Source organism: Dendrobates tinctorius, unplaced genomic scaffold, assembly GCF_039654945.1.
Source record: "Dendrobates tinctorius isolate UK_male_01 unplaced genomic scaffold, ASM3965494v1 ptg000006l, whole genome shotgun sequence".
NCBI classification, from domain to species: Eukaryota; Metazoa; Chordata; class Amphibia; order Anura; family Dendrobatidae; genus Dendrobates; species Dendrobates tinctorius.
The window spans coordinates 12,840,054-12,865,663 of record NW_027361674.1 but is presented as its reverse complement, the minus strand read 5'-3'; the positions used below and the strand labels follow the sequence as shown (position 1 = coordinate 12,865,663).

Sequence of the window (25,610 nt, the reverse complement as noted above, 5' to 3'; positions counted from 1 at the left end):
ATTTGTGTAATTAGCAACACCTGTAACTTACCTGTGGCACCTAACAGGTGTTGGCAATAACTAAATCACACTTGCAGCCAGTTGACATGGATTAAAGTTGACTCAATCTCTGTCCTGTGTCCTTGTGTGTACCACATTGAGCATGGAGAAAAGAAAGAAGACCAAAGAACTGTCTGAGGACTTGAGAAACCAAATTGTGAGGAAGCATGAGCAATTTCAAGGCTACAAGTCCATCTCCAAAGACCTGAATGTTCCTGTGTCTACCGTGCGCAGTGTCATCAAGAAGTTTAAAGCCCATGGCACTGTGGGTAACCTCCCTAGATGTGGACGGAAAAGAAAAATTGACAAGAGATTTCAACGCAAGATTGTGCGGATGTTGGATAAAGAACCTCGACTAACATCCAAACAAGTTCAAGCTGCCCTGCAGTCCGAGGGTACAACAGTGTCAACCCGTACTATCCGTCGGCGTCTGAATGAAAAGGGACTGTATGGTAGGAGACCCAGGAAGACCCCACTTCTTACCCCGAGACACAAAAAAGCCAGGCTGGAGTTAGCCAAAACTTACCTGAAAAAGCCTAAAACATTTTGGAAGAATGTTCTCTGGTCAGATGAGACAAAAGTAGAGCTTTTTGGGCAAAGGCATCAACATAGAATTTACAGGAGAAAAAAAGAGGCATTCAAAGAAAAGAACACGGTCCCTACGGTCAAAGATGGCGGAGGTTCCCTGATGTTTTGGGGTTGCTTTGCTACCTCTGGCACTGGACTGCTTGACCATGTGCATGGCATTATGAAGTCGGAAGACTACCAACAAATTTTGCAGCATAATGTAGGGCCCAGTGTGAGAAAGGGTCTTCCAGCAGGACAATGACCCAAAACACACTTCAAAAAGCACTAGAAAATGGTTTGAGAGAAAGCACTGGAGACTTCTAAGGTGGCCAGCAATGAGGCCAGACCTGAATCCCATAGAACAACTGTGGAGAGATCTAAAAATGGCAGTTTGGAGAAGGCACCTTTCAAATATTCGGGACCTGGAGCAGTTTGCCAAAGAAGAATGGTCTAAAATTCCAGCAGAGCATTGTAAGAAACTCATTGATGGTTACCGGAAGCGGTTGGTCGCAGTTATTTTGGCTAAAGGTTGTGCAACCAAGTATTAGGCTGAGGGTGCCAATACTTTTGTCTGGCCCGTTTTTGGAGTTTTGTGTGAATTGATCAATGTTTTACTTTTTGCTTCATTCTCTTTTGTGTTTTTTCATTTAAGACAAATTAAATGAAGATAATACCAAAGAATTTGTGTTTGCAATCATTTTCAGGAAGAAACTGAGTATTATCTGACAGAATTGCAGGGGTGTCAATACTTTTGGCCACAACTGTAGCTGTGTGGCATGGTGCATTGTCCTGCTGGAAAAAACAGTCCTCAGAGTTGGGGAACATTTCCTGAGCAGAAGGAATCAACTTTTTTTTCAGGATAACCTTGTATTCGGCTTGATCGATACGTCCTTCGCAAAGATTAACCTGCCCAATTCCAGCCTTGAAGCATCCCCAGATCATCACTGATCCTCCACCAAATTTCACAGTGGGTGAAAAACTCTGTGGCTTGTACGCCTCTCCAGGTCTCTGTCTAATCATTAGACGACAAGGTGTTGTTCAAAGCTGAAAATTAGGCTCATCAGAGAAGACTTCTTTACTCCAGTCCTCTATGTTCCAATCCTTACTGTCTTTGACAAACTTCAGCCTGGCTCCCGTTTGCTTCTCATTAATGAAAGGCTTTTTTCTAGCTTTACATGACTTGAGCCCTGTTACAAATTGTTCTTGCAGTTTCACCCCAGCTGCCATTTGCCATTCCTTTTGTAGGTTACTTGATGTCATCCTGTAGTTGCTGAGTGACATTTGAATAAGATGACGGTCATCCTGGTCAGTGGAGAGTCGTTTTCGCCCTCTGCAGATCTGTAGCTTTGTTGTCTCCAATGTCTGCTGCTTGACCTTGGTGTAATGGACTATTGTCTTAGAAATTTTAAGGATGGAGGCAACATGACGCTCACTGTATCCCTCTGCTAGTAAAGCCAGAATTGAGCCCTTCTTTTCCTCACTCAAAACTTTTCTTTTCAACTCCTTTGGCATGGTTAAACATTATTTTTTTTATTCCTATTACTATTGGGATATTACGCGCACTTGTTTTGCCATCCAGCTTGTCCTATTGCAAGAGGATTGTGAACACCACAGCAGGGTTTTTTATACTTTCCTTCGTTAAATAAGATTTGGTTCAGGTGATCACCTAATCAGAAGCACATTAAGTAGAATGAGGTGTACTCTGGTTGGAATTCAGCTGACACTGGAATGGAATGACTGTCAGACATGTAGAGAAGCTGATTTTTATAAAACTGTGCAGTGGTCTCTTAATTTTTGCCAGAGCTGTATATAATATTTATATATTAAGTGTGTATGTATGTATGTATATGTTATATATATATATATATAAACAAAATTGAAAAAACAGCACAGAATAGAAAAAAGATTCGGGTGCAAGCCCTCCAGGTACATACCAAACCTCCAAATAGTCCATCAAAAAAGAAGACAGCACACCATGTTGGTTTTCAATAAAGTGTTTTTTTAATAGCCCATATGGCTATGTCCCCATGCAGCAACGTTTCGGTTCAATAAGTGTGAACCTTTATCAAGCATTACAATGGTGATAGGTGAATGTCTTTTAAAGCATACAATTTACAATGGTAATTTACAATAATAAGACAGTGTACACTGTATAAAATACAATCACAAGGATTGTGTCATCATTAGAAAGGGCAAATATAGTGCAATGTGCGAAAAATAAAACTCATGATGAAAATATTTACAATCAGCATAAGTCCTGTTATTGGACAGTGATTAGTAATCAGCGGTAGCTGTAGACATAGAAAATAGACGTGACTCACCCCATTAGAATAAACAAAAAGCGCGCCGTGTACCGGCGTTACCACCAGAGGCTCAGAGTGCAGGGTCAAAATTAGCAAATGAAAACACCTGTTTCCTGTCGCTCATGCTCAGTAGCTCCATTTGCACACCGACCCCATTTTACATAAGGGAAGGCATCAACGCTCGTATGCACATAATATAGCGAGTCCTTACAATAATAGGCTTGCAATGCTACATCACAATGCCATATATAAAAATTCTTAAAGAAATATATAGTGCTTTTATTAAATCGCTTAAAGCGAAACAAGGTGACTATGAATGGTTGGATATATCCAGAATATCGGAACACCTCCCATTAGCTAGGATAGGTAACCCATATCTAAATGGAGCAGAGCGTGGCGCACCCCGCTAACAGCACAACACACAAATTCTCACAGAACTGGACACACTCCAAACCAACATAGGGTCAAACCCCAATGTCAGCACATCTAATAATATAGCCTTTTTAAAGCCAAAAAAAGAAAAAGAACTGCGCGTATATTCTTATTTATTGAGCCTTATAGACGACAAAAATATTTTGTTATCACTATTAATCAAGATTAACATCTCAAATAAAAGGGGAGTCATGTCTTCTAAATTCAATCCGCTGCCGCTGGAGAGTCTAGAAAAATATAAAATAGGCAATATTAATACCTAAAAATTACACCAAAGACAAGGAAAAGAACAATTCAATCCAAGAAATACAACAAAGCAATTTTATAGAGTAAGCTGTAATTTATATTCCACATTTCATCCAAAAGGTTTCAATGTGTTCAATTATTTGATCCACTCCAGTTCTCTAATCTTTAATAATTTAATTCGGTCACCCCCTCTTCTCAAGGGAGGGATCTGGTCTATAATCATAAAGGATAAGTCTCTCTCTGTATGCTTAAAGAAATGTTTTGCAACTGGTAAAATGAATGCTTCAATAGCAGGCACCTTAACTATTGGTATGAAATCACTCTTGTTAGACAAATCATAGTCGCGTAATTTAAAGGTACCCACATTTTTCTCTAATATTGTGATATCCTGTGTACAAACAACATTAACAACAGCATTTGTCCTATGATCAGAAAACCAGTATTAAAATTTTAGTTGCCTAAGGAACCTATAGAGTTTCTTTTCTAGCTTAAACCAGTTAACATGACTGCGAGGGCTATATGAAAGCCCCTTTGACAAAAACATCCATTTCAACAGACAGTAATCTAAATGAAAGGTTTGCCACAAGATCTAGTCCTTTTTTTTTGGTCACTGCAGGTCTTTGTGGGTTGATCCATGTCTTCTGATGTTTTTCTTTTTTTGTCCACGGTGATGCTGTCTCCCTCCTTTTCTAATCCTCCGATGCATTCCTCTAGTTGAGGCCTTTGTGTCTCTGGTTTATTAGGCAATTTCTTTCCTCTATACATTTTGCTAGAGTCATTTTACCAATTGTAGATCTTCCCCATACGATAATCCTCCATGTCTCTCACCCATTTACGTCTCTTTACTTTATATTTATAATTTTCCCTTAAGTTAGATGTAACAGGAATGTAATAATACGTTTTTTTCTCATATGTATACTTGCATTTTAAGTCCACAACAGATGGAACATCCAAAAAAGTGGCATTGCCTTCAATTGATGCAAAGATTCTTTCCTCATCCTCTAAGGTGTAACTGAATGCAGTGGGCATATTGGTCTCACCACCGATTTCAATCATGGTGAAGCAAAAAAACATTTTTTTTTTTAAAAATAAAATAAAAGTAAAAAACAAAATATTTGTGCACGCTAATTCCAGTAAGTATGTATAGAACAAAATTGAAAAAACAGCACAAAATAGAAAAAAGATTCAGGTGCAGGCCCTCCAGGTACATACCCAACCTCCAAATAGTCCATCAACGTAAGTGTGAACCTTTTTCAAGCATTACAATTTTTCGCACATTGCACTATATTTGCCCTTTCTAATGATGACACAATCCTTGCGATTGTATTTTATACAGTGAATACTGTCTTATTATTGTAAATTACCATTGTAAATTGTATGCTTTAAAAGGCATTCACCTATCACCATTGTAATGCTTTACTAAGGTTCACACTTACTGAACCGAAACCCTGCTGCATGGGCACATAGCCATATGGGCTAATAAAAAAACACTTTATTGAAAACCAACATGGTGTGCTGCGTTCTTTTTTTATGTAAAATATATATATAATATAATGTAATATATTATAATTTATATATATTATAATCTATATATATTATATATTAATTATACATTTTCCTATTTTTTTAACTACATCTGTATACCATCTGTATACCCACCACTTGCTGCTTTTTGGACAAAAATGCTACTAACCCTAAAACCGCACACGAAAATTGCCACATCGCGTATTTCACACGGCATTGTGAACTTCAGAGTGATGTTTGGCCTTGGCATTTTTTTGGCTATGAAAAAAAAAATGCACACAGCTTCATGAGGAATTAAATGTAGCATTTTTTTTTATTTCGGAAGGTAGGCTTAGACTCTACGCCATCAGTGATGACTTCGGTGCCGGAGAACCCTTTAAAGCAACATGGTAGATTTAAATGAGGTTTCCACACCAAAATTCTGCAACCCGTGACAGGACTTGTGAATGGTGCTTTTCCCAAGGAGACCGACCACTGCTGCTGTCTGGCTGGGATTAGGAGGTAACTTTGTTCTCCAGCTTCTAAACAGTGCTTACAAACTCAATAGAGAAGAGCTTGTAAGCGCTGCACATGTTTTTCTGCCCAGCAACATTGGTCTGTCTTCAAGGCAATGAGTTGTAAAGAAAGGTGTCTCATGAACGGCTGAAAAATGTAATAAATAGTGAATTTCAAAGTTGCTTGTATCTACAAGCAGTATCTGGCAATATGTTTCTATGAAGATGGAAATTACCCTTTTAAGGCCTCCATTGATGAGGAAGCACTCTGCCTACAAGTTTGCTACAGACGGGATTAAAAGACCACAAAGCTTCATTAGGATCAGAGCCAAGTGACATTTCTTAAAAAAAAAAAAAAAAAAAAAAAAAAAAGCACTCAGTGGACGTTTGCTGCCATCAGGAGATGGTGCCATGAATAATATGTGCAGGAACCATGTCATGGTGCAAGGATTACATACATACTCCAAGGCCAAATTCAGCCAGGCATACAGTGCACATTGTCAAGGGAGTCTGTCAGCAGAAAATGACTGTTCCGACCAAGCACAGGCACTCAGTGCACCATAGCAGGGCCAAACGGATCAGTGCACCACTTGTTATCCATCCGTTTCCATCATCTAGATCGTGTAAAATCAGAGCTGTTAATCGGGGAAGTGTACCCTTCCAGTTTCCACCTCTTCCCTGATTAACAGCTCTGATTTTACACGATCTAGAGGATGGAAAAGGATGTTGCGTCATGTTGGGAGGGCCGCCGGCCAGTCCATGTACTGCGTTAAAATCTCGGTCCAATTTATACAGCCGTCTGACTGCGACCCTATGCAATAAAATCAAAAACGTTCAGCTCACCCCGTTATGTCCAGGTTCCTTGGCTTTTCATCGGCGCACGGAGCTTCCCTGGTCCCGGCGGTATAGAAATCCAATGTACAACAAAAGTTGTCTCCAGCGACCACAGGAAATATGATTCTTAAAACTTGACGTTTATTTGATGACTAGAAGGAGGCCCGATACTACCACGTCGGGAGGGCGGTAATGTCACAATGGGGGCAGGCTTTGCAGCGTTGAGAATCTCTCCCTCCCATGTGCTCACCCACCTATCCACTCTCTCTTTCCCCATGTGCTGTCTTCTTTCATCTGTGCTCTCTTCTTTGACCTGTCTACCCCATATGCTATCCCCCTTGTCTACCGTCTCTCTCCTTCCTGTGCTGTGTTCTCCCCTCATGTGCTGTCCTGTTTGAGCTGTCTCCCCCCTGTGCTCTGTCTCTCTCACCCCTGTGCGCTGTCTCTCTCACCCATCTTCTGTCTTCTCCTTTCATGTGCTCTCTTCTTTGACCTGTGCATCCCATGTGCTCTACCCCCTTGTCTGCTCTCTCTATACCACTGTGCTGTCTTCTTCCCTCATGTGTTCTCTCATTTGAGCTGTCTCCGCCGCCAGGATCAGCCGAATGATTCACTGCGCCTACGCAGAAATCACACAGGTTCAGTAAATCAGATAGCGGCGGTCACATTAAAACCGCGCATGCGCTCCTCCTGTACAAAGATGGCAGCGGTCAGTGAATCATTCGGCTGATCCCGGCGGCGGTGTGTTCGCAACTGTGTTCTGCTGGTGGTACCGCTCAAGAGCCTGCGTACGGCGTATACAGTGTGTGTGTGGTGCATACGGCATATACAGTGTGTGTGTGGTGCGTATGCAGTGTGTGTGTGTGTGTGTGTGTGTGTGTGGTGCGTATACAGTGTGTGTGTGTGTGTGGTGCTACGGTGTTCCCAAGGTGGTACTGCGCAAGAGGCTGGTACCACCAGCAGTTTCTATATTGAGACACCCATCACTTGGGTGTCCCAATATTGCTGTCGGTGAACTTCCACCGCTTGGAATTCTGGGATCTGGACACATCTGGACGGAACAGGATGTGAAGACATTACAAGGTAAGTACACTCACTGGCCACTTTATTAGGTACACCATGCTAGTAAGGGGTTGGACCCCCTTTTGCCTTCAGAACTGCCTCAATTCTTCGTGGCAGAGATTCAACAAGGTGCTGGAAGCATTCCTCAGAGATTTTGGACCATATTGACATGATGGCATCACACAGTTGGCGCAGATTTGTCGGCTGCACATCCCTGATGCGAATCTCCCGTTCCACCACATCCCAAAGATGCTCTATTGGATTGAGATCTGGTGACTGAGGAGGCCATTTGAGTACAGTAAACTCATTGTCATGTTCAAGAAACCAATCTGAGATGATTCGAGCTTTATGACATGGCGCATTATCCTGCTGAAAGTAGCCATCAGATGTTGGGTACATTGTGGTCATAAAGGGATGGACATGGTCAGCAACAATACTCAGGTAGGCTGTGGCGTTGCAACGATGCTCAATTGGTACCAAGGGGCCCAAAGAGTGCCCAGAAAAAATTCCCCACACCATGACACCACCACCACCAGCCTGAACCGTTGATACAAGGCAGGATGGATCCATGCTTTCATGTTGTTTACGCCAAATTCTGACCCTACCATCTGAATGTCGCAGCAGAAATCGAGACTCATCAGACCAGGCAACGTTTTTCCAATCTTCTACTGTCCAATTTCGATGAGCTTGTGCAAATTGTAGCCTCAGTTTCCTGTTCTTAGCTGAGAGGAGTGGTACCCAGTGTGGTCTTCTGCTGCTGTAGCCCATCTGCCTCAAAGTTCGACGCACTGTGCGTTCAGAGATGCTCTTCTGCCTACCTTGGTTGTAACGGGTGGCAATTTGAGTCACTGTTGCCTTTCTATCAGCTCGAACCAGTCTGCCCATTCTCCTCTGACCTCTGGCATCAACATGGCATTTCCGGCCACAGAACTGCCGCTCACTGGATTTTTTTTCTTTTTCGGACCATTCTCTGTAAACCCTAGAGATGGTTGTGCGTGAAAATCCCAGTAGATCAGCAGTTTCTGAAATTCTCAGACCAGCCCTTCTGGCACCAACAATCATGCCACGTTCAAAGGCACTCAAATCACCTTTCTTCCCCATACTGATGCTCGGTTTGAACTGCAGGAGATTGTCTTGACCATGTCTACATGCCTAAATGCACTGAGTTGCCGCCATGTGATTGGCTGATTAGAAATTAAGTCTTAACACACAGTTGGACAGGTGTACCTAATAAAGTGGCCAGTGAGTGTATATATTAGATCATGTTAAAAAGCACAGATATGCAGATATGGGCAATCTCAGTGCAAGGAAAATCCTACATGTTTCATCTTACACAGTCTTAATCAAGGATCCATTATTAAGACCGTGTAGGTTGAAACATGTAGGATTATCCTTGCACTAGGATTGCCCATATCTGCATATCTGTGCTTTTTACTATGATGATCAAATAAACGTCACGTTTTAAGAATCATATTTCCTGTGGTCGCTGGAGACAACTTTTCTTGTATATTCAATATGCAATAAAATCATCGCACCAGTGGGAAATGAGGATTAAGACTCTTTGTGACTATTCCCACTGTCCGACCGTTTTGTGCTATTTGGCGACTGTCTCAAGGAGATCTTATGGTCGCAGTCCTCTCACCTGCTCATTACTGTACGGACCCAAATAAAATAATATGGACATTTTAAAATCCAGTATTTCCAATTTAATATGTAATATTTTTTTTTTTTTTTATTGTGCATGTTAGTTTCCCTGTTGTATCCTACGTCTTCCATGATGGCCGTCGCTGCGAGCAGGCGCTGTGTGTGATCCTTGTATGTATGTAGAGAATAAGTAGGCCATGGTACAGGGAGGGGTTTCCTCCTTTCTTTGGGGGGTGACGCCACTGCTCCTGGAGTGATGCTGCTGATAATCCTAAGGATGCGGTGTAACGGATTGTGACAGTAAGTGCAGCGTTCCCTTTCCTGATGTGACGTCCCTCCCTGCACACAGGCACAGACAGGAACCCATCCCCCTACTAAAGAGGGCTGATCGGAGACTGTGCCTGTGTGCAGACCCATGAATGAATGAATGGCTGTCACAGGAGATGCAGGTTCTGACTCCTGTCTTGCCTGCCACTGCCATGATCATGTCTGATGTGGGGACTGCTCACATCTCACCTGGGGGAATGATGCAGGATCCATCATAGTCTTGTGCACACCGCGGATATAATCCCTTTTTGCTTTTATGGTAAGGCATCGCCATATGTTTATCATTACCCCTGTATACAGGTCTCCGACACACGCAGACGCGGGTGGGGGGCCGCAGTAGGATGCAGGGTCCCTTTGTGTCCTTATAGCTAGCTTTTATTTTATCATTTCTGAGTGCGATCTGCTGCCATGCTGCTGCATTGCAGGCCCTTGTACTCCGCCACATGACTGCGTGCATGATTGTCCTCCCCACACGTCTAGTCTCGCATTACAGGGATGTAATGGGTTAACGATATCTGCCGCCATTCTTCGAGGTTAATGTGTAACCGTCCAGTTATTATCTGCGTATTTAATAGCTAAATGTGAGCAGGTTGGTGACCCTGAAGCGTGTGTTCTTGGAGGTAAAGTTCATTGTAGAGAACGTTCTTATATATGAGGAGATAATGGCTCCTACGACACAGGATACAATACATGGGGTATATCAGGATGTTTTGCTATTTTTTTTCTTCAGAAATAGCGCCACTCGTCTCAATAGGCAGAATGAGGTATTACAAGTTTGTTTGTTTGTTTTGTTTTGTTTTGTTTTTTGTTCAAGTGAATGGGGCTGAACTGTAATACCCAACAGCCAGTTTGCCAGATTGCCGCTGTTTCTGGAAGATGAAAGAAGGTTAGAGTTGTTCTTCTTTAAGGGAATCTGTTAACAGCTCATGCAGTGTAAAAAAGCGACAGATGACCGACTACACGGAGCCATATTACTGTAAAACACTGCAGCATTTCACCTAAAACCTGGTATCAATAAGGGTGTTCTCCATTGTGTTCTATATTCCCATCTGATTCCAGTCCTGTCTATGCCAGGTGCCATGCTGTGACTATTATGTCATATAGCTATGGCTGCCTCTATATGCCCTGTACTCTATACCTGTCCTTATATACTCTAAACTTGCCATTATATACCCTTCACCTGCTCCTATATATTTTATAGTTGCCCATATATACTCTATACCTGCTCATATATTTTCTATAAATTCCTTCCCCTATATATGCCCTATAGTTGCCCCTACATAGTTTATATACCTGCCCCTATATTCTCTATAAATACTCCCTATAATTGCCCCTATATACTCTATACCTGCTCGTCTATACTCTATATACCTGCTCCTCTATACTCTATATACCTGCCCCTATATACGCCCTATAATTGCCCTTATATTCTCCATACCTGCCCCTCTATACGCTACATACCTGCCCCTCCATTCTCTATATACCTGTCCTTATATATGCCCTATAATTGCCCCTACATACTCTATACCTGCCCCTCTGTACACCCTCTACCTGCCCCTATATTCTCTATAAACCTGCCCCTTTATACGTCCTATACCTGGCAATGGCATGCAAAAAACTTAGAGGGAAAATTGTGGCCCAATTCCTGGCAGCAGTGAATTTCTTGCCTTGTCCTGTGGGGTTCCCTCTGAGGTCAGTAATGACTGGGGCTGAGCTTCAGAATGTGACTTCTGAGCTCTGTGATGCAGGTGTCAGGTCCCTTATGGTGGTTCCCTCTGGGGTCAGTAATGACCGGCGCTGAGCTCCAGGCTTGTGACTTCAGAGCTCGGTGCTGCCGGTGTCTCATCCCTTATTGCGGTTCCTTTTGGGATTAGTAATGACCGGGGCTGAGCTCCAGGCTGTGACTTTTGAGCTCGGTGATCCTGGTGTCACATCCCTTATTGCGGTTCCTTTTGGGATCAGTAATGACCAGGGCTGAGCTCCAGACAGTGAATTCTGACCTCGGTGCTGCCGTGTTACATGCCTTATTGTGGTTTCCTCTGGGGTCAGTAATGACTGGGGCTGAGCTCCAGGCTGTGACTTTTGAGCTCGGTGCTGCTGGTGTCACATCCCTTATTGCAGTTCCTTCTGGGGTCAGTAATGACCAGGGATGAGCTCCAGGCTGTGACTTCTGAGCTCGGTGCTGCCAGTGTCGCATCCCTTATTACGGTTGTGGACGCTACTCCGCAGCGTGGAGGAAATTGGGAAATTAGTTTTTGGTTTGACTTTTGGTTTTTACTTTCCGCAGTGTAAAGAAACTAAAGGAGACACTCGTAACCATCCAGCAGCTGTACAAAAACATGAGTAACCTGCGCACGTGGCTGGCTCGTATAGAGTCTGAACTATCAAAGCCCGTCATCTACAGTATCTGCGATGAGCAGGAGATAAACAAGAAGCTCGAGGAACAAAGGGCAAGTTCACATGTTTTCTGAAACTTTCTCAAAGAACGTTGTGCTAACTTGAGAATGTGACACATTGGCCATCCATATACACTTCAAATTTGCCACATTTTTCTTTATCTGTTGGGCTAAAATATTTTTTGCAAACTAGTTTCATTAAAAATTTTGCATCGTTTAGCTGGCTGACGAATGAGTTACCTAAAAATCCATCAGTGAGATCGTTTTGTCAGAGCTTTTTTCCGTTTTTTACCGAGCTCTTTTCTGCTGATTAATGACCACATCAAAGTAGAGCTGCAGCTTCATGTGATCTTAAATCAGCTTAGAAAGCTCCTTGAAGGGCAGATATAAGTTATGATTTGATAGAAAAAACTCACTGATGGTTTTTCAAGTGACTCATTCTGTACAGAGGCTGTGAAAGGGCACACTGTGTAAAACTTTTAATGAAACCCAATTTCAAAAAGAAAAACATTTTTAGCATAAAATACATGCTTTTGAAAAAAAAAAAATCATATGAACGGTATCCTCATCCGTAAAGGCATATGGATAATTATAAGAGACTACGAGGGGATCCGCTGGTTCTTAAGTGGTGAAGTTGGTCCAACAAGGGTTTAGAATGGTCCTTCAGAGAATTTCTTAAAGGGACTGTCTACTTTCTTTATTTTCACAAATATGTTGGTTTTTGTGTCACTTGCTAATGTATAAGGTTCTCCTGATGTTGATGCCACAGACTGCACAGAGCTCCTGTCACCAAAATGGCTTCTGAAGCAAGAGCATGTGACCAGACCTGACCATCTTCTCCAGCAATCTTTCGATTGGAGAAGACTGATGGAAAGATCTGGTCACCTGCTCCTCCATCAGCTAAAACTTTGAGTTGTTCACTGCAGTTTTCTATAATACTGTTATATCGCTTCTTGCAAGACCACAGATTGTCACCTTCCCACCATTGTTTCAGTCCCATATGTGACGCGTATAATGTCTTCTTCCGTTTGATTTCTGTTGTTGTTATTGAGCCTCATTTTCTACTCTCAGGACTTGCAGAAGGACATTGAGGTGCACAGCCCCGGAGTGGCATCTGTGTTAAATATCTGCGAGCGCCTGCTGCACGACACAGACGCCTGCGCTAATGAGACAGAATGTGATTCCATACAGCAGACCACAAGGAGCCTCGATAAACGATGGAGAAATATCTGTTCTATGTCTATGGAGAGAAGAATGCGGTGAGTACTGACTGAATGTTTTTTTTTTTTTGTTTATTTTGTATTTTGTCTGGAAATACGAGTTACTTTTTGCAGTAATATGGTCATTCACCATAGATGGCAGCCAGAAGAATGTTTGTCAGACAGCCATTCCTCCTCAATTCCCTGATCAATAGAGATTCATGCATGGGGTGAGGGGAATAAGCTACTGCTAGACATCTCTGGCTGGGGCTTATTGCTCTTGAGAACATAAGGCTTGGGCATGTTAAATATCCGGCTGCCTGCTCTTCTTGTCTTGTTTTTCTCACTCTATTCTTTACTCTACTGTCCTTCTTTGCTCTATTCTACCTCTCTTCTTTGCTGTATTCTACATGTCTTCTTTGCTCTACTCTACATGTCTTCTTTGCTCTACCTCTCTTCTTTGCTCTACTCTACCTCTCTCCTTTGCTCTATCTCTCTCCTTGCTCTATTCTGCCTCTCTCGTTTGCCCTATTCTGCCTCTCTTCTTTGCTCCACTCTACCTCTTATTTTCTCTACTCTACCTCTCTCCTGTCATGATCCAGACCGGGTTTTGAGTCCGGTCTTTCCTTGTTCCCGGTCTGGTCATTTCAGGGGTTAACTTTTCTCAGCCTCAGTCTGGTTTCAGGTTTGCTATTTAGCTCCGCTGCATCCTGCAGGCGGTGTCAGCTATAGTTCTGCCTTCGGCGTGTGTATCTGACTCTGGTATATCCTGATTTGTCCTGCTGTGATCCCTGACTTGCCCCGTGTCTGTTTATTCCCTCTGTCTGTCCTGAGTCAGTGTTTCCCTGTAAGTTTGCTGACTCCCTGGTTTTGACTTGGCTTGCATTCGGACCTGCTTCTGTCTTTGTCTTATCCGCTTCCGACCGTTGCTGATCCCCTGGCTTGTTTCTGATCACTTTTACTGCTGTGACCTCTGGTACTTCTGCTCCTGACTCGGCTCGTCTGACCACTCTTTCGCCACCTGGTGGCGCTTGTGCTACTGCTTAGTGTGGCTACGCTGTGTGTGCAACCTCTCTTCCCTCACCAGCACCCCCTGGTGGAGGTTGCGCTATAATACACTGCAGTAGCATGACATCTCCTTTGCTATACTCTACCTCTCTTCTTTGCTCTACTCTACCTCTCTTCTTTGCTCTACTGCCCTTCTTTTCTCTGCCTCTCTCCTTTGCTCTACTCTGCCTCTCTCCTTTGCTCTACTCTGCCTCTCTCCTTTGCTCTACTCTGCCTCTCTCCTTTGCTCTACTCTGCCTCTCTCCTTTGCTCTGCCTCTCTCCTTTGCTCTGCCTCTCTCCTTTGCTCTGCCTCTCTTCTTTGCTCTGCCTCTCTTCTTTGCTCTGCCTCTCTTCTTTGCTCTACTCTACCTGTCTTCTTTGCTCTACCTCTCTCCTTTGCTCTACTCTATCTCTCTCCTTCTTTTCTCTACTCTACTCTGACTTTGGGAGACTGCCATTAGACGTTCCCTCCAGATTCTGCAGGTTTGCTGACATCGATGTGCATAATCAACTTTAGACAAATGAAGATAAGTTTGAGTGATGCCGACAATAGATCCTGGCAAAGCTTATCTCCATGTAACATGCTTCTATGATATATGCTACATGAGAATCTAATGTTCTTGTGACTTCTTGGCAGGATTGAGGAAACCTGTCGTCTGTGGCAGAAATTTTTAGAGGACTACTCCCGATTTGATGAATGGCTTAAAGAAGCGGAAGCAATGGCTGCTTCTCCAGATTCCTCTGATGTATTGTACACAAAAGCCAAAGAGGAACAGAAGAAGTTTGAGGTTTGTATTGTACTTGACGTGTTTTTATTTTATTACTAGATATGTCTACTTTTACGCATTATATCGCCTCTAGTTTCATACTAGGTCTTTCGCTTAACATACATGTGGTACAATGTTTATGCTAACTATAATCAGACATGGAGGACCCTACAAATGAACATGGTTTTCTTTTTATCTTCTAGACTTCCAATGCAGCATGTATATTGTCTGCAGCAAAATAGTTCTCATTAAAAAATGTCTACCATTTAAAAAGTCTCTTCACTTTGCATTTAGGAAGCAAAGGAACAAATACAATTAAAAAAACAAACTGTGCCGTGGTGTATCTAGACTCTAAAGGGGATGGGCTCACTGGAAAAGGATCTGTTTTGTTTTCACAAAGAACATGCACCGCCCATGCACGGAAGTAGTGCTGTGCAGGGAAAAAAAAATATTTTTTTTCTGACCTGTATAATCTATTACATGAAATCATTTAACTCTGTCCATAAAATTGTATTTTGTTTTTGGTGTGAATTTTAGGCATTTCAGAGGCAGATCCATGAGCGTCTTACTCATCTAGAGCTAATCAACAAGCAGTACAGGAGGTTGGCTCGCGAGAACCGCACTGACGCAGCCAGCAGACTGAAGCAGATGGTGCATGAAGGCAATCAGAGGTGGGACCAGCTTCAGAAGAGAGTGACGTCCATCCTGAGGAGGCTCAAGGTAAGGAGGAGGCTGTGCTATTATATTATTACCTTTTAGATGGATGAGGCTCGAGCTGTATTGTTCCATTTTGTTATGGTGAGCATCCGTCCACTCCTGAAAAGAGCAACTTGCGGCATCTTCATCTCAAGAAGTATCCGCTAATTGAATGTGTAACTTTAATTTATTCTTAGAAAATACTAAATACCGCATATTAGAAAATGCCTAAGTTTTTTTGCTTTTTTTATTTTTAACCCAGCACTTTACAAGCCAAAGAGAAGACTTTGAGGGAACGAGAGACAGCATCCTCGTATGGCTCACAGAGATGGACTTGCAGCTTACAAACGTGGAGCACTTCTCGGAAAGCGACATCGAGGAAAAAATGCAACAGTTAATAGTAAATATTAAAATGATGAAGCTACTATCTCTGTTTTAAGTTTTCATAGGCTTGGTTTACACAACTACACACAGACAACGCAGTGACCTATATTGGCCAATGAGTTAGTACATGAGTGAATTTCCACATGGACCTTATGGGAAAGAAAAATCACTGCATGCACGATTCCATTTTACGGATGAGAATCGTGCCTGTAATGGCAGCCATCTACTGCACATGTCCGCTAAGCTGTCATATGCGTGGAGCTGAACATGGAACCGGAAACTTGACTGTACCTTGGGTGGATGTGGCTGTACGTTGGCCGGATGGGGCATAGCTTGGCAATTTCTTTGTGTGAACCCAACCTTACCCCAATTTGGGCCAATATATTCATTATTACATCTATCCTCATCCTTTAGGGCTTCAAACAAGAAATAACACTAAACACTGATAAAATTGATCAGCTGATTGTTTTTGGGGAGCAGTTGATTCAGAAAAGTGAAGCGATGGACGCTGTGGTCATTGAGGATGAACTGGAAGAGATTCATAGATATTGCCAAGAAGTGTTTGGACGGGTGTACAGGTTCCATGAAAGGCTAACTTCAAGAAATTTGGTAAGACCCTGCTTTGACTGTACTGGTCATTGCATCGGCAATCTTCTGTTAACCCGCAACAAGCACCTATTCATAAAATTGAGCAATGCAACATAATAATCATATGTTCTCATACATTTTAAGAATTTAGAAGAAGAGCGTGAAATGTCAGAAAACGATACCGATGGGGAAGATTCCCGAGAGATCCAGAACTCGTCCTGGCACACCACAATACCAGATGTTGACCCATCCCACCAATCGCTTTGCCATTTAATGCCCCCAACTCTTCCACATGAGAGATCTGGTCGAGAAACCCCCGTCAGCGTTGACTCCATCCCCTTGGAATGGGATCCAACTGTAGATGTTGGAGGCTCTTCCATGCATGAAAATGAGGAGGAGGGAGCCTACTACAACCACTTATCAGGTAAACTTCATCTCTATTAAGTTGCTGATTTCACATCTAAATATCTCCCGCTTCTTTTTCTCCAGTTTGTCCTGAAATATCGTGCGAGGAAACAAATGACATTATTTTCTTTCAGATGTAGAAATTGCTGAAAGCCCAGAAGCCTATGTCATAATGACAACAAAAACTGTCCAAGCATCTTCTGGTAGGCCCCTGCCCAATGCATGTGTCTCATACCGGCACCATTGCTGTGATGCACGCTTATTTTCCCCCACCTCATGTTCCCTCATTTGCGCCGTTTCCTCTTTTGCTTTGTGTGAGCGCTATATTTCCCAAGACTATGGACATCTCATTGTGGTTGCACACTTCTATGACGACTAAGAGGAGTTCCATTCAGCGTTTGGGATGTTAGCTCATGTGCTTGGGATATATGGAAATTTAAAGAGTTATTCCCATCTTAATAGATGGATTTTGTCAGGTAGTGCTTGTAAATACAAGAAATTTTGGAGTTTACTGCTTATTAAAATTTTCAGCAGTTCTTGAGATATTAACACTTCATTTGTTTCCTTGAAAATCGACCACCACTGCTAGATAGCAGAACAAGTGCAGCGCTTACAAGCTCCTTTCTTTTGAGCTTGTAAGCACTGTTTTGCATCTTTCCAGGATTGCAGGATCGCGCTGTTACATCCTGCTTCAGCGTAGTGCTTACAAGCTAGTCAGCATAGATGGTCAATCTCCTAGGCAATGAGCTGTAAACAAAAGAAAAGCGAAATTTTTTTTCTTTAATCAGATCGATTTTTATTAACGAAATTCAAACAAAGAAACAGATTCCAGACATTACAACGTCCAACAAGGTCACATATTTTCAATTACAACGCATCGCCTCCCTCCCTTCTACCTCCTTATAGAAACATCAGGAACAAATACTCAGAAGTACATCCTCCTTTCGGGAACATTTTCTCTCCACCCACAGTGTCCACAATGCATTGAACGTTTTTCCCCTTTTTCTTTTGGCATAAATACCTTTTTTCATATTTACAATAAAGTCTGATTGTCTAAAAAATTCTTGTATCGTCGGCGGTTCTTCATTTATCCAATGCCTAGCTATTAATTTGCGAGCAATGTATAACAACCTAGCTATCGCCAATTTAAAATGATTTTGAATCTGAATCTCCTCCACATAACCCAAAATACAGACACGGGATCCCTCTCTATTCTACAGTCATACACTCCCTCTATGGTGTTAATAACCACTGTTCAGTATGAGTCCAGTCTGGAGCACTGCCACAACATAAGATCCCGGTCCCATCAGCCTGACAACGAGGGCATTCAGAAGTCTGTCTCAGTCCTGCCCTATATAGTCTTTTAGGTGTTCTATATACTCAATGGAGCACATATATTTGTGAGAGTCTACCTGGCTCACTCAGTGGCAGTTGGGGTATATATTCCATAATCGCCTCCCACTTATCCTCCTCTATTGGTCCCAATTCGTCTTCCCACTTCTCTTTAGCCTTAATCGTGTAATTGATTAAAAAGGTGTGCATTAAGTCCTTATAAATACCTGACATAACTGCTTTTGTTCCCCCATCACTACACACAAAGTTCACCAATATGTCTTTTTGGACCCTCATAGAAACCGTCTTACTCTGCGCTATGTAAGCGTGACACAGCTGTCTATACTGGAATCCACAAGTCTCAGATAACTCAGATTCCTCCTGTAGTTTCTCAAAAGTCACTAGTCCTCGCGAGTCCTGTAATTAAGCCATGTATTGAATTCCTTTCCTCATCCAGTTTTTAAATTCCCCCATTTTGTCAAATTCCAGCAGTTTTCGATTTTGCCATATAGGGGAATAATTAGTCATGGCCTCCACTCCCCTAATCCTTTTAATCTCCTCCCACACTTTGTGTACCTGGGCCAGAGTGGGGCATGACAATCCCAGTTTTCTAAAACTACCTGCCTCCAGTCCTTGAACCAATGAGTCTCTCCCCAGTACCCGAGTCAATTTTCGCCACACCGAGACCGTGCCTTCTGTCTCTCTCCATCCCCTCAGATGTTGGCCCTGAGCTGCTAGATAATAAATCCACGGTCTCGGGACTGCCAGCTCCCCCTCATCTTTGGGCCTCTGTAATATTTCCATTCTAATTCTCGGTTCTTTTTTCCCCCACACATGATCCCTAAATATAGAATTGATTGTACGGAACCACTGCTTAGGTAACCATATGGGGGCATTATGCAGCACGTACAACACCTGAGGCATCAGCACCATTTTAATCAGATTTGTCCTTCTTACTACCGATAGATGTAATCTACACCGCGCCCCCACTCTGTTTCTGAACTTACCCAATAGCAGGATCAGATTCAGGTCTATATAGCTCGAGAGCGGGATAAATATCCGAATGCCCATGTACTTGAACTGCCGCACAACCGTCAACCTACTACCATCTCCCTTTATCCTAAGGTTAACACCATTACCATCCACAACTAGAATGTTGGATTTCTCCCAATTAATTTTCAGGCCTGACATAGCCCCAAATCTCCCAAGGATGCTCATCATACCCCGCAAGGACTCATCAGGGTCTTCCAGGAAAAGCAGCACATCATCTGCGTATAAAGCTATTTTTTCCTCTATAGGTCCACATTTAAACCCCTTGATCGATGCTGCTTATATAATTGTCTGCTCCAAGGGCTCCACTGCCAACGCAAAAGGCAAGGCAGCAGAGACAGCGGACACCCCTTTCTGGTCCCCCTATGAAGAACGAATTGTCTAGATGTCTGCCCGTTAACCCTAACCCTAGCAGTTGGGGATGTGTACAGCAGCCACATCCATGATATGAAGGTTGGTCCAAATCCCAAGCACTCCAACACCTTCCAAAGATATCTCCATTCGATGCTGTTGAATGCTTTACGCTCATCCAACGATACTACCACGCTTGTTATCTGACAGCAGCTGCAAATTAAGAAAGTCTTTGTATTCTTATTGCTGTAGACCTATTCAGCATGAATCCAGATTGATCGGGGTGGACAGGATCTTGCACCACACTCGTTAATCTTTTGGCCAGAATTTTTACATCCGCCGTCAGCAACGAAATGGGACTCTGCCAACATCGGATCTTTACCTTCCTTAGGGATGACCACTACCACAGCCTCCCTCATGGACAACAGCAGTGCACCACTCTCCAAAGCCTCCTCAAAGACCGCCTTTAATCTAGGTGCTACCATCTCAACCAACTGTTTATAGACCGCCCCCGGAGCCCTATTATTTGTCATAGACATTATAGCTGTTTCAACCTCCTCCTGTGTTATACTCTCTTCCAGTCTCCTCCTGTCACTCTCTGCAATCCTAGGGAGTCCCGCCGCCCCAAGAAATCCTTCCATCTCTGCCGATAAGGCTCCTGACTCATAAGTGTCTTAAATCTTCCAGTATATCCTCCGAATCCACCACCTCCGTCCCCTCTTCCGTCTTCAGCTTGTCTACAAATGAGGATTCCCTCTGTGCTGCCGACACTACTGATAGCAAATGCCCCACCCTTTCACCCTCCTCGTAGAATCGTGCCTTCTGGAAAGCTCTTTTCCTCTCTACTTTCTTTATATAATCACAAAAAGTTGCCCAATACAATTTATTTGTCCTCATTTGAGGGTAATATACCACAGTACAATAGTATCACTTGAATGGTAACCAAAGTGAGCAAAATTGGGTACCACACAATGGTATAGAAGTTAAAATTTCATTTTTTATTAACATACCAAATAACCATACAAAAAAAAACTTGTAAAAAAGAAAGGTGCTGAACCAAGTTAAAGAGTGACTTAATAGTCCGTGGGAAATCCCACTACAGCAAAAAGCGTATGTGCCATAAACACAAACCAATACCCATTATTCATAATTGCGCACAAAAGATAATATAGGGAAGGCAACACCCATCATGTCCTATTATAATAAACCACCATTAGGCATGTTTTACGTAAACTAGCTGGTGTTCAACTAACTCCCTGAAAATCCTCCTAACGGTACCAATACATAAATGGAAATTTAAGAATATGAAGGCACTAATCTCTGGTACCTACCAGTGGCAGCTGGTGGAGATCCCTGGATGTCCCTCTGTCCCGACGTGCGTTTCGCACTGGTTACCATTCAAGTGATACTTTATATATAGTTCGTTGACTCTCTCCTGAGCTTTCTTAAGCCCGTTCTGACTCTCCACTGACGGGTTCACTATCGGCTCCCTTTCCGCCCTTTCTAAAGCCTCCATCACTGCCCTGTCTTCTGATTTAGTTTTAGACTTGCATCTAAAAATTTCTCGAAACACAAGACCCCTCAAATATACCTTCATGGCATCCCACACCATTCACCTGTCAGTACTACCTTCATTGATCTGCCAATATTCATCTAACTCCCCCTTTATTGCTTCCATATTAATATGTTGCAACCATAGTGGATGGAGCCTCCACCACTCCCCTGTCTGGACCACCTCCCGGTCTTTTTAATAAGCAGCTCCAGAGGTTTATGGTCCGAGATCACTCTCGGAAGATATTCCACGCCATAAATCAATTGTGTCAACAATTCATTACCTAGCGCCAAATCAATTCGTGAGAGAGATCCATGAGTAGTAGAATAGCAGGAGTAACACACCACATCCTCACTCCTTACCCTCCACAGGTCTACCATTCCAAGCTCTTTCACATAGTTCCCAAATGATGTCAGTTTCCGGCCACCCTTTCCTATTTCTTGTTTGTGCTTATCCCATCCCTCATCCATCACATTATTAAAATCGACAATTAATAACGGTAGTCCCGCACCCCTTTTGTACAACTCTTATCACCTCCTGGATCTTCTTCCCCGAGTCCGGAGGTGCTATGTATATGGCCACCATACATAACAATAGTTCATAAATTTTACAGATTACAAAAGCATATTGACCTTCACTGTCAACATGGCTTTCAATTTCCTCAAAGGGTGTGGATGCTCCCATCAACAACGAGACCCTCCTGGCATATGAGGAGTACGTGGAGTCATATGCCCTCCCAATCCATCGTCTCTTCAACACTTCCACCTTCTCCTTAATCAAATGTGTCTTTTGCAGGCATATCACATCCGGTCCCTGCTTCCTAATATAGTCCATAATCGCTGCTCTTCGTGTTTCATCAGACAAGCCCCTCACATTCCAATTAAGAATTTTAATCTCCTCACCCCCCATATTTCCCTATACATCTTCTTTCCCAATCCCGTAGAGGACAATACTTCTCTCAAGAACCCCTAGAACCAACCCATAGCCTGAAGGGCCTCCCCCTCCCCTCCCCACTGTTAATGAACAGAACAAATCATTATCAAAAGACTCTCAATATGTTTCTTCCCTCTAAACCAGAGAGTAACTCTATACCTAGCAAACTCACAAACGTTATCCCAAAACCGTGAATTACTTTCAATCCCCTCCATTTATCCTCCGCTTATGTGTGCTATCATCTACAGTCCCTCCATTTTCCATAATAACTAAAACGCAGGAACAAAAAGGCTCTGTATAACAACACCATCCATCTTTCCTTCTTCACAAGTATATGGCCCGCCAGGTCTCTCAGCACGTCTTCTCACTTCTCCCTTCCTTTACCAGATCTGATCCTTTTAGCATTCAAGTCCAGCCACTTGGTGGCCTCCTCCGGAGTTGGAAAAAGATGAACAGATCCCAGGGCCACAACCTTAAGCTTAGCAGGATACAGAGTAGAATATACCAGTTCCATATCTCTCAACCTTTTCTTCACCCCACCATACGGCATTCTTTGCCTCTGAACCTCGGCCGTGTAGTCGGGGTACATGGACACTGTTTGTCCGTTAATACTTATATCCTTAGCCATTCTTGCTTTCCGAAGGATAAAGTCTCTATACCTATAATTAAGGATCCTCGCCAGGATGGTACGGGGAGGAACCCGGAGGGAGGGGCATCATAGGAATGCGGTGTGCTCTCTCCACTGCAAACAGCTTGGTCGGATTGTTAGCGCCAATTTTATTGCAAAGCCAGTGTGCAACAAATGCTGTAGGATCAGTCCCTTCTGCCTATTCAGGGATGCCCACCAACCGCACATTGTTCCACCTAGAGCAGTTTTCTATATCGTCATTTTTATCAGCCAGAATGGCACACCGCTGCAGGCATTGAGTGTGGGACTTCTGCAGCTTAGAAAGTTGGTCCTCCAGTGTGCTCACTTTTTTTTCCACCACCCCCACTCTATCAGCCTGTTAATGGCTGTCTTCATATTGATCATTTCCTCCTTTATACCATTCACTCTCTTTGTAAGGGTAGTTAGTGCAGTTTTGCAAAACTTAACCAGATCGTATATGTCAGCAGCTGAAAATTTTAATAAACAATAAATTACAAAATTACTTGTTTTTACAAGCTCTATCCGACAATACCCATATTAAAATGGGAAAAAACCCTTTAAGTAATTGACTTTTTTTTTCTCTTCTGGCTATACCTTACTAAGAGGAGGTTCTTTTTGTTGCACTGACCCAATGAACATACACAATGGAGGACCATCTGTGTATACAGTCTTGATGATTGAGATTTCTTACATTTATATATGTTTTCCTACATGACATGATACTACTTGGCTTTATCATACTATATCTGTTTTGTTTTGTTTTTTTGCAGTTTGCATGGGCGTTTCACAATATTACTATTTCTTGCTAAGCCAAACCCCATTCTTGTCCATTATCAATGCTACTGATCTAACCTATTTGCATCAGCTTTGTCTGATTTTCATATAATATTGATTTTTGGCACTTTTTCATATCCTGTATTGAGCCTTTACTTTGATCGCTATTACTGGTAAGTTACATGTGGTGCCTATAAGAAGTCACGTATCATTTGCACCATGGCACCACCTCAAAGATATTTTTGCTGTATTTCTTCTAAGTTGTTTGACATTTTTACAGGGAAATCTGACTTGGAGACTCCATCTTGGCATTCTCCCAGCAAACATTTGGTAGCCGTAAAAATGGAGTTTAAAGATGATAGGAAGGAGAAGGGACTTGTGATTGGCACAGCTGGAACCGGGACAATATTACATGAGTCTTCTGTAAGTTCTGCATTTCATAGATATTGGTAATATCAAACTTTTATGGAAATGTTCTGATGCTAATACGCTCTTCTTTTTACAGAGATCTCATGAAACCATTTCAAGTCTTCCTAAAGAAATAGACTCTGAAAACTCCACCGGTGACCAACTGGAGGACCAGGGACTTAGGGGAATGGAAAGTCCTGAAACACCTTCAGGTACCTGATCAGACTCCTCTCATACATTCAACAACAAAAAAAACTCCCATAAAGGTGTAATACTCGTGGGAATATGAAGAGATCTCATGCAAATAAAATCACTTTATTGAATATCAATTAAAATCATCATCTAAAAAAAGCAAAATACCATCCAGGGACGCCAAGCAAAAACAAGAGAGGATGTCACATCAAATAGAATGCACATAATCACAAATATGCATATCTCCAATTTATATGCCCAGAATGGCACAATTTATACAACACACAAAAAGATGTATATATCCAAATATAAACTGTATATTAATAGTCCTCAAAGATCAAAATGGTTATCAATAAAAGCGACCATTGAATTATATCCCAATAGAATTTCCCCTTAAATGATAGTATACCGGTAAAAATGGAGGACATAAGGCAGTACCAATATCAAAGTTCATGTTGTGCAAATTCAGATACAATAATAGTGCACTAGTGGCTGTGAAGAAAATGGTCTGCAATGCCCCAAACAGTTGTCGTATAATGTAAGTAACGTTACCGGTAGCAAGAGGTCCTATGTGTCCGCTCAGCGTCCCCTCACCCTGACCCGTGTTTCGCTGCCAGCTTCACGCCCCCGGATGAAGCTGGCTGCGAAACACGTGTTGGGGCACGAACACAATAATTTTCCCCCAAAATGTATCCAACACACACTGATTTTACTACATACAATATGTTTGCCTCACAGTAGCCTTCCACACAGTATGATGCCACCCACACACAGTATGAAGGCCCCATCGGATTCCACCACGCACATAGTATCATAACTCTCACAGCCCCCTACATACAGTATGAAGGCCCCATCAGTTTCCACCACGCACATAGTATCATAACACCCTACATACAGTATGATGCTTCCAACACACAGTATGAAGGCCCCCGTCAGTTTCCGGCACACACATAGTATCATAACTCCCACAGGCTTGACTTGCAATGGGGTTTGTCCACTTGACTTGCAATGGGGTTTGGCCTTCATTACTTTTTATATCCCATAGTACTTAAAAAGGAATCTATAACAAAAGCTTCTCGCTGTAATATAGGAGGTCAGCCATGTACCTTCTTACATGGTGACCTGACTTCTCACCTTCTCAGTCTGGCAGTAAGAGTACTGTCTGCAGCAGAAGCTTTTGATTAAAGCCCAGCATTTAGGGCAAGAAACTAACCCATCCTGTATGTTGTGTGCTGAAATTTTACAAAATGCTGCAGAAATTCACTTATTTCTAAGTCGGGTGTTCCTTTTTAAGTCGGCAAACATTTGGTACAAAACCTTTTAGGATATTCGTACACTTGCATAAACATTACCGGAGATCATTATTGTGTAAGTCTTAGAAGTGACACTTACACTGGAGTAATCTGAGGAGGC

General features: G+C 42.6%; 1 protein-coding gene across 5 annotated transcripts in view; it reads left to right on the top strand.

Annotated features, from left to right (window-relative positions):
- The window catches only part of SYNE2 (spectrin repeat containing nuclear envelope protein 2), a 553,640-nt gene that overhangs the window by 512,440 nt on the left and 15,590 nt on the right, over positions 1-25,610 (top strand). For 4 of the 5 annotated variants that reach the window (XM_073570820.1, XM_073570812.1, XM_073570838.1 and 1 more), the window contains 10 exons: positions 11,760-11,922; positions 12,940-13,127; positions 14,754-14,904; positions 15,421-15,603; positions 15,842-15,979; positions 16,378-16,572; positions 16,696-16,975; positions 17,091-17,159; positions 23,878-24,020; positions 24,103-24,217. In XM_073570820.1, the coding sequence (XP_073426921.1) occupies positions 11,760-11,922; positions 12,940-13,127; positions 14,754-14,904; positions 15,421-15,603; positions 15,842-15,979; positions 16,378-16,572; positions 16,696-16,975; positions 17,091-17,159; positions 23,878-24,020; positions 24,103-24,217 (1,625 nt within the window). The remainder of the gene's footprint in view (positions 1-11,759; positions 11,923-12,939; positions 13,128-14,753; positions 14,905-15,420; positions 15,604-15,841; positions 15,980-16,377; positions 16,573-16,695; positions 16,976-17,090; positions 17,160-23,877; positions 24,021-24,102; positions 24,218-25,610) is intronic. The other variant, XM_073570828.1, reaches the window with a different exon arrangement.